Here is an 11,792-nt window from a genome sequence, read left to right as displayed (position 1 = left end):
GAATCCCAAGCAGTCTCCAGGCTGCACGGAACCCAGTGTGGGGCTTGAACCCACGAACCATGAGATCATGACCTGAGCCAAAGTCAGAGGCTTAACCGACAGAGCCACCCCGCCACCCCTACGTGGATTCTTTAATAGCTACAGGTCTATTTGGATTATCTATTCTTGAAGGTGCTTCAATAGTTTGTGTCTTTTTTTTTTTTTTTTTTGAGAGAGAGAGAGAGAAAGAGAGAGAGAGCATGCAGGTTGGGGGGGGGGGTGGGGAGAGAATCTTAAGCAGGCTCTATGCTCAGTGTGTAGGCGAGGCTTGATCTTATGACTGTGAGATCATGACCTGAGCTGAAATCAGGAATCAGATACTTAACCAACTGAGCCACCCAGATGCCCCAATAGTTTGTGTCTTTTGAGGAATTTAAAGGTAAAGGTGCTCTTAGAAACCACCTGGCGTGCTGGCTTCAGCAGCACATATACTAAAATTGGAACGATACAGAGAAGATTAGCATGGCCACTGCGCAAGGATGACACACAAATCTGTGAAGCATTCCATATTAGAAAGAAAGAAAGAAAGAAAGAAAGAAAGAAAGAAAGAAAGAAAGAAACCACCTGGAAAATTGGTTCTCAAACTTTAGATACATCAGGCTACCCACAGCCTCCCCCTAGACTCTAATTCTAATGTTGTAACAAATATTATAATGGAAAAAAACTGTCACCTGGGTAAGTATTACTGTTTTTATTTTCCCCAAATTCCTGTTTCATGAAATACAAAATATCACATAACTAGTAGCCCTGCGTTTGTTGTTTTTTTTTTTAAGACAGCAATCTTGTTAAAACTGTTTGTTGCAAGCCATGATTAGTGAAGCACCATCTGTGACAGTCAGTGTTCTTTTCATGAGTTGGGACTATCTAGGCAAATTTTTATGCATTTGAGTGCAAATGGGAAAGAGAAAAGGGTGAAACCAAGCAGAGATGTGGCATATACTGTCCGATCAGATGCATGTACTGTGCAGTTGGGAAATTTTTATTTATTATCTAATGTAAATATATTCATTTTCACACCCTTCCTAGAAAACTTAATTTAAAATCTCTGTCTTACTTTATCTTCTCCAACTGATCCTCAACATTGCCTCCAGATCAATTCTTACAAAACACCTGCCTCCTCTTCAACCTGAACTCAGGTAAAGCTTGAACTCCTTAACTAGGGAATCAAAACCTTCTATATTCTGGCACAAGAACAGACACTCAGATCAATGGAATAGAATAGAGAACCCAGAAATGGACGCACAAACGTATGGCCAACTAATCTTTGACAAAGCAGGAAAGAATATCCAATGGAATAAAGACAGTCTCTTCAGCAAGTGGTGCTGGGAAAACTGGACAGTGACATGCAGAAGAATGAACCTGGACCACTTTCTTGCACCATACGCAAAAATAAACTCAAAATGGATGAAAGACCTCAATGTAAGACAGGAAGCCATCAAAACCCTCAAGGAGAAAGCAGACAAAAACCTCTTTGATCTTGCCCACAGTAACTTCTTACTCAACACGTCTCTGGAGGCAAGGGAAACAAAAGCAAAAATGAACTACTGGGACCTCATCAAAATAAAAAGCTTCTGCACGGCGAAGGAAACAATCAGCAAAACTAAAAGGCAACCTACAGAATGGGAGAAGATATTTGCAAAGGACATGTCAGATAAAGGGTTAGTATCCAAAATCTATAAAGAACTTATCAAACTCAACACCCAAAAAACAAATAATCCAGTGAAGAAATGGGTGAAAGACATGAACAGACACTTCTCCAAAGAAGACATCCAGATGGCCAACTGACACATGAGAAAATGCTCAACATCACTCATCATCAGGGAAATACAAATCAAAACCACAATGAGATGCCACCTTACACCTGTCAGAATGGCTAACATTAACAACTCAGGCAACAACAGATGTTGGCAAGGATGTGGAGAGAGAGGATCTCTTTTGCATTGTTGGTGGGAATGCAAGCTGGTGCAGCCACTCTGGAAAACAGGATGGAGGTTCCTCAAAAAACTAAAAATAGAACTACCCTATGACCCAGCAATTGCACTACTAAGCATTTATACATGGGATACAGGTGTACTATTTCGAAGGCACACATGCACCCCCATGTTTATAGGAGCACTATCAACAACAGCCAAAGCATGGAAAGAGCCCAAATGTCCATCAACGGATGAATGGATAAAGAAAATGTGGTGTATATATATATATATATATATATATATATATATACACACACACACACACACACACACACACACACACACACACAACGGAATATTACTCAGCAATCAAAAAGAATGAAATCTTGCCATTTGCAACTATGTGGATGGAACTGGAGGGTATTATGCTAAGTGAAATTAGTCAGAGCAAGACAAAAATCATATGACTTCACTCATGGGGACTTTAAGAGACAAAACAGATGAACATAAGGGAAGGCAAACAAAAATAATATAAAAACAGGGAGGGGGACAAAACAGAAGAGACTCATTAATATGGAGAACAAACTGAGGGTTGCTGGAGGGGTTTTGGGAGGGGGGGATGGGCTAAATGGGTAAGGGGCATTAAGGAATCTACTCCTGAAATCATTGTTTCACTAGATGCTAACTAATTTGGATGTAAATTTAAAAAAATAATAAAATAAAAATAAAAATAAAATAAAATAAAATAAAATAAAATAAAATAAAATTCTATGTTAAAAATTTAAAAAAAAAAAACCTTCTATGTTCCATTTCTTTCTGTGCCTCCAAATTTTGTTCTCCTTCCCAGCCTATTCCTGCTGCTACTGCCCAACTCCCATTCAGACAAATTTATATTCTAGTGCCCCCCAAATATGTTCACCCACTAGCATTCCCTGGCCTCTCCCTAGCCCCTCTCTCCTCTGACTGCTCACAGTACTACTCCACCTGACATTAATATAGTATGGTGTATCTTTTCTTATACTTGTAACCTACTCATGTCTTCACATTTTAATGTGTGGTTTTTCCAGAGAGTAGGTTTTGTGATTTGGCAGGTAGATTGTCCAATCTGAAAATCTCTGCCTTTTAGCTGAGAAAATTGCATTTAATTTAGACCATGCTATGGACCAAATTGTGCCCTCCCAAATTTAACCCCTGACAATACTACCTTCCAGATAGGGCTTCAAGGAGGTAATTAAAGTTAAATGAGCTTTTAAGGGTGGGACATTAATTCAATACAGCCGGTACCCTTGGAAAACGAGAAAGACACACCAGAACTCTCTTTCTCTCTGCCACGTGAGGACACAGCAAGAAGGCAGCCACTCACAAGTCAGGAGGAAAGCTCTCACTGGGAAGGGAATTGGCTGGCTCCTTGCTCTTGGACTTCCCAGGCTCCAGAACGGTAAGAAAATAAATTTCTGTTGTTTAAGCCACCCGGTCTGTGGTGGGCTTGTTATGACAGCCATTTACATTTAATACAATTATTGATACGGTTAACTTTAAATCTACCATACTGTTTGTTTATAGTTTGTGCGTCTCTTCTCTGTTCCCTTTCTTCTCTTTTCTGCTTTCCTTTGTTCTCTGCATGGTACAAGCACACTGTTGTGGGATTTCAGTGGCAGGGGACAATTAGGGCGCACTGCCTGAGGGAGCTGGATCTGAAGGCGTCCTAAGCCTTGGACACACAGCTGAGGTTAGGAGCATTCAAGGCTGAGAGAAAACCACACCTCAAAACCTTAATGCACTAAATATGTTGAAAACTAATAATTATGTTTGGCTGAAGTACAGGTGGCATAAAGGGAAGGCATGAAAAGTGCAGAATTCAAAGTAGGTTTGAAGCTGATGCCAGGGGGATGCAAATAGTTGAGAGAGTTCAATTTATAACAAACTATTTGCCTTTAAGTTCTATGTATATTTCTTGAAATTTTTGAAAATTAGTAACTTGCCTAGAGATTCCTCAACCAACACATAACCGTGAAAGCCTTTTCATCGGAAGAAAATGCGCTTCTCTAACTTTTCCTTTATTTACTCTGCCAATGCCACCCAAAAGTCTTACTTGCACCTGGGTTTTACCTACACCTGTTTTCCTCAGAAAAGAGAAAGTGTAAGTCAAAATACAATATAGTAGGTAGCTCTTAGATATAAAACTAGCAAGAATAACTAAGTAATTCCTATAGGAAAAATCTACAAGTGTGTTTGATCTGCTAGGATAGGCTTTTAACATGCAAAAGGGCATCATTTCATGATATGGAACATTAAAACTTCCATTAATTTTTTAAAAAATATTGAGATATAAATGACATAGAACATGTTAGTTTCAGACGTACAATACGATGATCTGATATATGTGTATATTGCAAAATGATCACCGCAATAAGGAGTTAACATTTATCACCTCACATAGTAACAATTTTTTTTCAATGATGAAGACTTTTAAGATCCACTCTCTTATTCACTCTCAAATATACAACACAGCATTATTAACTGTAGTCACCATGCTGTACATTATATCCCCAGGACTTATTTTATAATTGGAAGTTTGTACCTTTTGTTCATGTTTACCCATTTTGCCCACCTTCCATCCCCATTTCTGGTAAACCCCCCCAGACTGATTTTTTTTTAATCTATCGGTTCAGGGTTTTTTTAGAGGGAGGGGTAAGATTCCACATATAAATGATACCATATGGGTATTTGTCTTTCTCTGACTTATTTCACTTAGCACAATTAACTCAAGGCTCATCTGTGTTGTTGCAACTAGCAGGATTTCCTTCTTTTTTAAAGCTGAGTAATGTTCCATTGTATACATAGCCCACATTTTCTTTATCCATTCAGTGGACACTTAACCTTGCTTCCATATGTTGGCTATTGTCAATAATGCTGCAGTGAACATGGGGCTACAGATCCCTTTTTGAGTTGTTATTTTTGCTTCCTTCAGTCAAATACCCAGAACTGGAACTACTGGATCATAGGACCACTCTGTTTTTAATTCTTTTAACAACCTCCATACCATTTTCCATAGGGGCTGCACCAAGGTACACTCCCACCATCAGTGCACAAGGGTTCCCTTTTCTCCACATTCTCACCAGCGCTTATTTCTTGTAATTTGATGATAGCCATTCTAACAGGTATGGGGTGATATCTTACTGTGCTTTTGATTTGCATTTCCCTGATGGTTAGTGATGTTCAACACCTTTTCACGTACCTGTTGGCCATCTGTGTGTCTTCCGCGCAAAAATGTCTATTCAGATCCTTTGCCCGTTTTTTAATAAGATTTTTTTTTTTTGCCATTGTGTTGTATGAATTCTTTATATATTTTGGATATTAACCCCTTATTAGATATATGATTCTCAAATATTTTCTCCTGTTCGATATGTTGCCTTTTCATTTTGTTGATGGTTTTCTTTGCCGTGCAGAAGCCTTTTGGTTTGATGTAGTCCAACTGGTTTATTTTTGCTTTTGTTGCCTATGCTTTTGGTGTCCAGTCCAAAAATTTGCGAAAACCAATGTCAAGGAGCTTACCGTCGGTTTCCTTCTAGGAGTTTTATGGCTTCAGATATTACATTCAAGTACTTACTTTGTTTGGACTTGATTTTTGTGCAGGGGTTTGATAGTGGTCCAGTTTCATTCATGCATGTGACTGTCCAGTTTTCCTAACCCCATTTATTGAAGAGACTGTCTTTTCCCATTGCACATAGTTGGCCCCTTTGTCCTAAATTGATCATATATGTGTGGGTTATTTCTAGGCTCCTTATCTTTTTCCATTGATCTGTATATATGTTTTTATGCCAACACCACACACTGTTTTGATTATAGCTTTGTAATATAGTTTGCAATCAGGATGTGTGATACCTCCAGTTTTGTTATTCTTTCTCAAGATTGATTTAGCTTTTTGATATTTTTTTGTAGTTCCATACAAATTTTAGGATTGTGAAAAACGTTTCAATATCTATTTCTGTGAAAAATGTCATTGAACATTTGATAGGGATTGCAAATAAATTTGTAGATTGCTTTGGATAGTATGGACATTTTAACAGTATTCCAATTCATGAGTATAATATCTTTCCATTTACTTATGTCTTCTGTGTTTTTTGTGAATGTCTTATAGTTTTCTTATAGTTCCAGTGTACAGGTCTTTTAAAATTGATTATAGTTGGTGCGTCTGGGTGGCTCAGTCGGTTAAGCGTCCTACTTCAACTCAGGTCATGATATCATGATTTGTGAGTTCGAGCCCCACATTGGGCTCTGTGCTGACAGTTCAGAGCCTGGAGCCTGTTTCAGATTCAGTGTCTCCCCCACTTACACACTCACTCTCTCTCTCTCTCTCTTTCTCTCAAAAATAAACATTAAAAAAATAAAATAAAATTGATTATAGTGATGGCCGTTCAACTGTAATCATATTAAAAATCACCAAATGGTACATTTTAAAAGAGAGAATTGTATGGTATATAAATAATATGAATAAAAAGCTGTTATGTTAGAAAAACAAACAACTCTGGATTTGCTAAATGGGAGTAATTAGTGACCTCAATGGAAGGGTTCCCAGTAGTGGCTGGATTTGAAGCCAGACTGAAGAGGGTCAAAGAATAAATGAGATGAGGAAGTAAGCAACAAACATCACCTGCCCTTTCATGATGTTATGACAAAGGAGCTAGGGTTGTGCTAGAAAGGAAGAGATTTAAAGTGACCATGATTTTAAAGACAGAGAGAGACAGGGCACCTGGGTAGTTCAGTGGGTTGAGTGTTCGACTTTTATTTTGGTTTGAGTCATGATCTCACAGTTCGTGAATTCAAACCCCACATCAAGCTCTGCACTGAGGGTGAGGAGACTGCTTGGGATTCTCTCTGCCCCTCTCCCATTCACACTCTTTCTCTCAAAATAAATACAGTTTAAATTTTTGAAAATTAATTCATTTATTTGAGAAAAACAGAGTGAGTGGGGGAGGGTCATATAGCAGGGGAGATAGAATCCCAAACAGGCCCTGCATTGTAAGTGTGCAGCCCAATGCGGGGCTCAAACTCACGAACCACAAGATCATGACATGAGCTGAGACCAAGAGTCAGGTGGTTAACTGACTGACTCACCCAGGCACCCCTAAAATAAATAAACTTTAAGAGAAAGAGAGAAAAAAATTCTATAGAGAAAGAAATTGAAGCTATCAGATCAGAGCAGGTGAGAGGCCGTGGCCGTGACCATTATAAAGTGCTGGAGCCCATAGAAACTTGAGTTTCAAACACTGGAAAAGGGTCCACTTTATTTAAATACAAAAAAAAAAAAAATCTTCCTAAATCTGTCTAGGTTTGGCTTTTCCTTCCCTAGGATAATATGGTTGCCGTCTCCAGAAGTTTCTGTCATTTACGTTTCACCAGCAAACTACTCCTTACTAGTCAGGATGCAGGGAGGGGGAAGGATCACAGTGCAGGAAATATTATAGTCCCTAAGGATTATAATTTAACTTTTATTAATCCCTGTTCTTTCATCTCAAGAATTTGGCTTTAATACCAAGGACATAAAATCACAGCATCTCTCAAAAATGTTGCTTCTGGTCAGCCAAACATAGGACTAATGCCATGTATATGAAAAGATGTACAACTGTTTTCAAATTGCTAAATAAAACTTTCCCCCTAATATCTGAGCCTAGGTAACTACTTTGGAACTCTGGAACATATCCATGGACCATTCCAATTTATATGTTCCCTAGAACTTAAAACTATCCAGTAATGGCCTTTAACAAAATTCGATTTCTGGGTTATTTTCCAATGTTGAGTCCTACCACAGAAGTTTGGAAAGCTTGTTTTTCTGAATGCTTAAACTCAATCCCAGCTGAAAGCTCTTGATAGAAATCCCTCATGTTAATAAAGGTTAGTGGTGGAAACCACATTAAAGATGTAGTGATATGCTATCTTTATTAATTTTCTCATCTCGAGGCCATAAAGTACGTTGGGTGCTCAGATGCTGGGACATACTATTCGGAAATGTAACAGAACAATGAGTAGGTTAGGATGTGACATATTTGGGAAGGAACTTCCAACCTCAGCAATTATTGTGCAGGCAATGGTCTTGCCAGATCCTATCTTCATCAGTGGGAAGCTGAAGTTAACTTTGGTCAGACAATTTGTAAATGGACTGAACACCTTTTTAGCCAGGGTAGAAGACAATTGTTAGCCTTCCTTCTATAGAGATGTTGGCACAGGTGCCTAGGTGGCTCAGTCGGTTAAGTGTCCGACTTTGGCTCAGGTCATGGTCTTGTGCCTAGTGAGTTCAAGCCCCCGCATCGAGCTCTGTACTGGACAGCTCAGAGGCTAGAGCCTGCTTCAGATTCTGTGTCTCCCTCTCTCTGCCCCTACCCTGCTCACTCATGCTCTCTCTCCCTCTCTCTCTCTCAAAAATAAATAAACATTAAAAATAATGTTGGCACAGAAGCCAGTTATGCAGTCCAGAAGTAATTTTTGTTGCAAAGATATATGTAGCTCTTGACGCAGTGTTCTCTTATGCCATCATTCTGCCTGGAGCCATCCTGACTCATTCTTTGCATTGGTGTTCACATCGAATTAACATAAATTCAAGACGAAAATATCTTCATATTACCTTAGGAATACTGACTCATTTATTTTTTGCTGTTAATATTAGCTTATTACCCAATTTTACTAACGCATATATCATTCATTTTAAACAGTAGTAGCTTTAGGGGCACCTGGGTGGCTTAGTTGGTTGAGCATCTGACTCTTGATCTTGGCTCAGGTCATGACCTCATGGTTTGTGAGTTCGAGCCCCGTGTTGGGCTCTGTGCTGATGGTGTGGAGCCTGGTTGGGATTCTATCTCTCCCTCTCCTACCCCTCCCTCCCTCACACTTGCACGCATGCTCTCTCTCTTAAAATAAATAAACTTAAAAAGCAGTAGTAGCTTTATTTATAGAAGAAACACTAGGTGATTTCATATAAGGGGTAAGAGCACATCCTCAAGGGCCACGCTGCTTGCATTTGAATCCCAGCTCTGCCGCTTATTAGCTTTATAACCCTGAGCATGTTAACTTCTCTGTGCTTCATTTTTCTGATAAGTAAAATGAGAGTAACGGCACCTTCTAGGACTACAGTGGGAAGGAAAGGATTAATTCACATCAAGTACTTAGAATAGGGCTGGGTGCATACAACATCCACAGTAAATGCAAGCCTTTGCGATTACTTTTATTTTCGATTAACTAAGAAAATGACTCACGTTATAAGATTTCAGCCTAGATATTGAATACAGTATTAAGACATGTGATTGTGCTTGAGGAAATTCTCATGAGCTAAGAAACAAGCGCTAGCATATATCCTGGGGAACCAAGAAGAGTAAAAGCACAAGAGTGAAATCTTGGGTTCTAGTCATGGCCATACCACCAGCCCACTGGGCTTTGCTTCCTTCATCTGGGCCGCCATGATTCATCTATGTCTTCTCTAAAACTCCTCCCAGCCTCTCATACTCCATAATGCCTCCAATTCACATCTTTTTGTTCTGTCAGCTAAGCAATCCTACTCATACAAATCTGAACAGAAACAAATAGGTATCTGTAAGTTAGTTTTCACGGAATTAAGACCTTTTTGAAAAATCACATGGATGGGTCCCAACGTCCAAACTACAAATTTGGGTGGCTTTGTTCCTTTGACACATTTCCTTGTGTGCACACGTTAATGAGAATTCCACTAAATGTAGGAGAGACAAGTTCAAGAGCCTTTGCAGGATTTTGCAATACGTGGTCCAGTGATGTGGCCTAACCCTCTCGGGGCTCACTGCCCATGGGACTCCAGGCCTGTGACTCCATTTCTAATCCTGATACTCTTCTATTGAAAGTGTGATATCCCATAAATAGCTTCTGAGGAAAATACAAAATTGGTGGTACATCATCTCAAGTAAAATTAAAATAATGACTTGATTTCTAAGATTACTGGACTTTGGAAAAAACTTGTTTTTTCTGAGATAACTAAAATAAAAAATCATGGAAAATGACAGAATGATGGTGTTTTACACACTGATTTATTTTAAAGCATAATACATAAAATGCATAGTGTCTCAAAAAGCATTTGATAAAGAGTTTTAAATACAATTTTAAGCTCTAAGTAAACTCTCTAACTGGAATATATATACACATTTTTAGCCACAAAAGTGGAATTTTTATGGCAGGTTTCGGACCTCTAAAGCTACATGCTAGCTAATGGCCAGGTCAGGGACATTAAAAATGTGCATTAATAAAAATTTGAGGAAATTCATGAAAATGTTTCAGAAACATTATAAACAAACACGTACCATATAATGTGGGAGAAGTTTTCACGATCTACTTACAAATAGCACATCCTGTCTTAGAAAGTTGTTATTATAAAGTGTTCATTACGCATTCTTGTGCAAACTCCCTTAGGCCATCTTCACTAATATCAAGCATTGTGTGTATATCCTATACATACAAGCACACTACTTTTTCCCTTGTGCAATGCCCCATCGTAAGAATATACTTGGTCTCAGGGACAATCAGAGCATAGCAAAATGCTGCTTTAACTGTTTAATTAAATGTTGGGTATCCACATGATCTGGAAATGCTGCTTCAGATTTCTGAGCAGCAACATAGCTTCTCTGGAGATCTCCAATCTGTAAGAAATACCAGAATAAGACCAGAAAAAAATGAGTAAGAAAGTCAAAAAAAGATGTACTATCTGTACACTGTAGAAAATCAAAGGGTTCTTAAGGGTAAATCGCTTGATTATGCTCTTTGATTCTAGAATCCTTTCACCTAGATTACAATTCAGTCTTGTAAAATATGAGAAATATAAAATAACCAATCATATAAATTCTGCTCCATTACAGCGGTCTAGTTATGAATTCATAAGCCTGTGTTTTCGTTTCCTATCACAGACAGTGTTATAAAAATAAAATAACATTTGCATACTACAACACCCAGCTCTATATAGTTTCAGAATGCCTTAGGACAACGATTTGTAATGTGCCACAAAGACAAATTTTGGCTAGGGCATTATCTTCTTTTTTTTAAGTTTATTTATTTTCAGAGAGAGAGAGAGACCGTGTGAGCAGGGGAGGGGCAGAGCAAGAAGGAGAGAGAATCCTAAGCAGGCCCCACACCATCAGTGCAGAGCCTGACCGGGGGCTGCTGGAACTCACAAACTGTGACATCATGACCTGAGCTGAAATCAAGAGTTGGATGCTCCCCTGACTGAGCTACCCAGACGCCCCTCGGGCATAATCTTTTAGACAGAAAGTTCAAGCAATAACTATTATATATAAGATACGATAATGGGCACTAGGGTGGCTCAGTCAGTTAAGTGTGAGACTCTTGATTTCACTTAGCTCGTGATCTCAACAGTTCCTGGGTCGGAGCTCCGCCCTGGTCTCTGCACTGATGGCACGGAGCCTGCTTGGGATTCTCTCTCTCTCCTTCTCTCCCTGCCCCTCCCCCATGTGCACCTGCATATTCTCTCTCTCTCTCTCTCTCTCTCTCTCTCTCTCTCTCTCTCTCTCTCAAAATAAATAAGCCTTAAAAAAAGATACAATAACATGCTCAGGGAGGTTTTAAAGGGTGCCAGTAATGTGGGGTTTTAGAAGTTTTTAAGTAATCAGTTGTCTCTGATTTTCAATAAACTTTTGTGTTAAAGTTCAGTCCCAAAGAAAAGCACACACAGTATCTGGATCCATCTGAATAGATCTAGATTCATGCATGCGCTCATAAAAAAGTGAGAATTTTTTAGTGTGTGCACACCCAAACCTAGATAATTCAAATCTGGCAGGGTTTTTTTTTTTTTTTTTTTTTTTTTTTTGAAAC

At 38.9% G+C, this 11,792-nt stretch overlaps 1 protein-coding gene and 1 non-coding gene across 6 annotated transcripts in view; one reads left to right on the top strand and one right to left on the bottom strand.

Annotated features, from left to right (window-relative positions):
• Positions 1–446: 446 nt before the first annotated feature.
• On the top strand, positions 447–553 carry LOC128773132 (U6 spliceosomal RNA). The gene has a single exon (XR_008417414.1). It is a non-coding gene; the product is annotated as a U6 spliceosomal RNA (small nuclear RNA).
• A 9,428-nt stretch (positions 554–9,981) lies between these two features.
• Positions 9,982–11,792, bottom strand: part of TTC8 (tetratricopeptide repeat domain 8) — a 59,914-nt gene continuing 58,103 nt past the window's right edge. For all 5 annotated transcript variants that reach the window (XM_019461988.2, XM_019461983.2, XM_019461985.2 and 2 more), the window contains one exon: positions 9,982–10,606. In XM_019461988.2, coding sequence (XP_019317533.2) covers positions 10,490–10,606 — 117 coding nt within the window. In that variant the 3' untranslated portion in view covers positions 9,982–10,489. The remainder of the gene's footprint in view (positions 10,607–11,792) is intronic.

The sequence above is a fragment of the Panthera pardus genome, unplaced genomic scaffold (assembly GCF_024362965.1).
Source record: "Panthera pardus isolate Hobbes unplaced genomic scaffold, ASM2436296v1 HiC_scaffold_24, whole genome shotgun sequence".
Taxonomy (NCBI): domain Eukaryota; kingdom Metazoa; phylum Chordata; class Mammalia; order Carnivora; family Felidae; genus Panthera; species Panthera pardus.
Note: the sequence above shows the minus strand (reverse complement) of the source record. Positions and strands in the feature narration are given on the sequence as shown.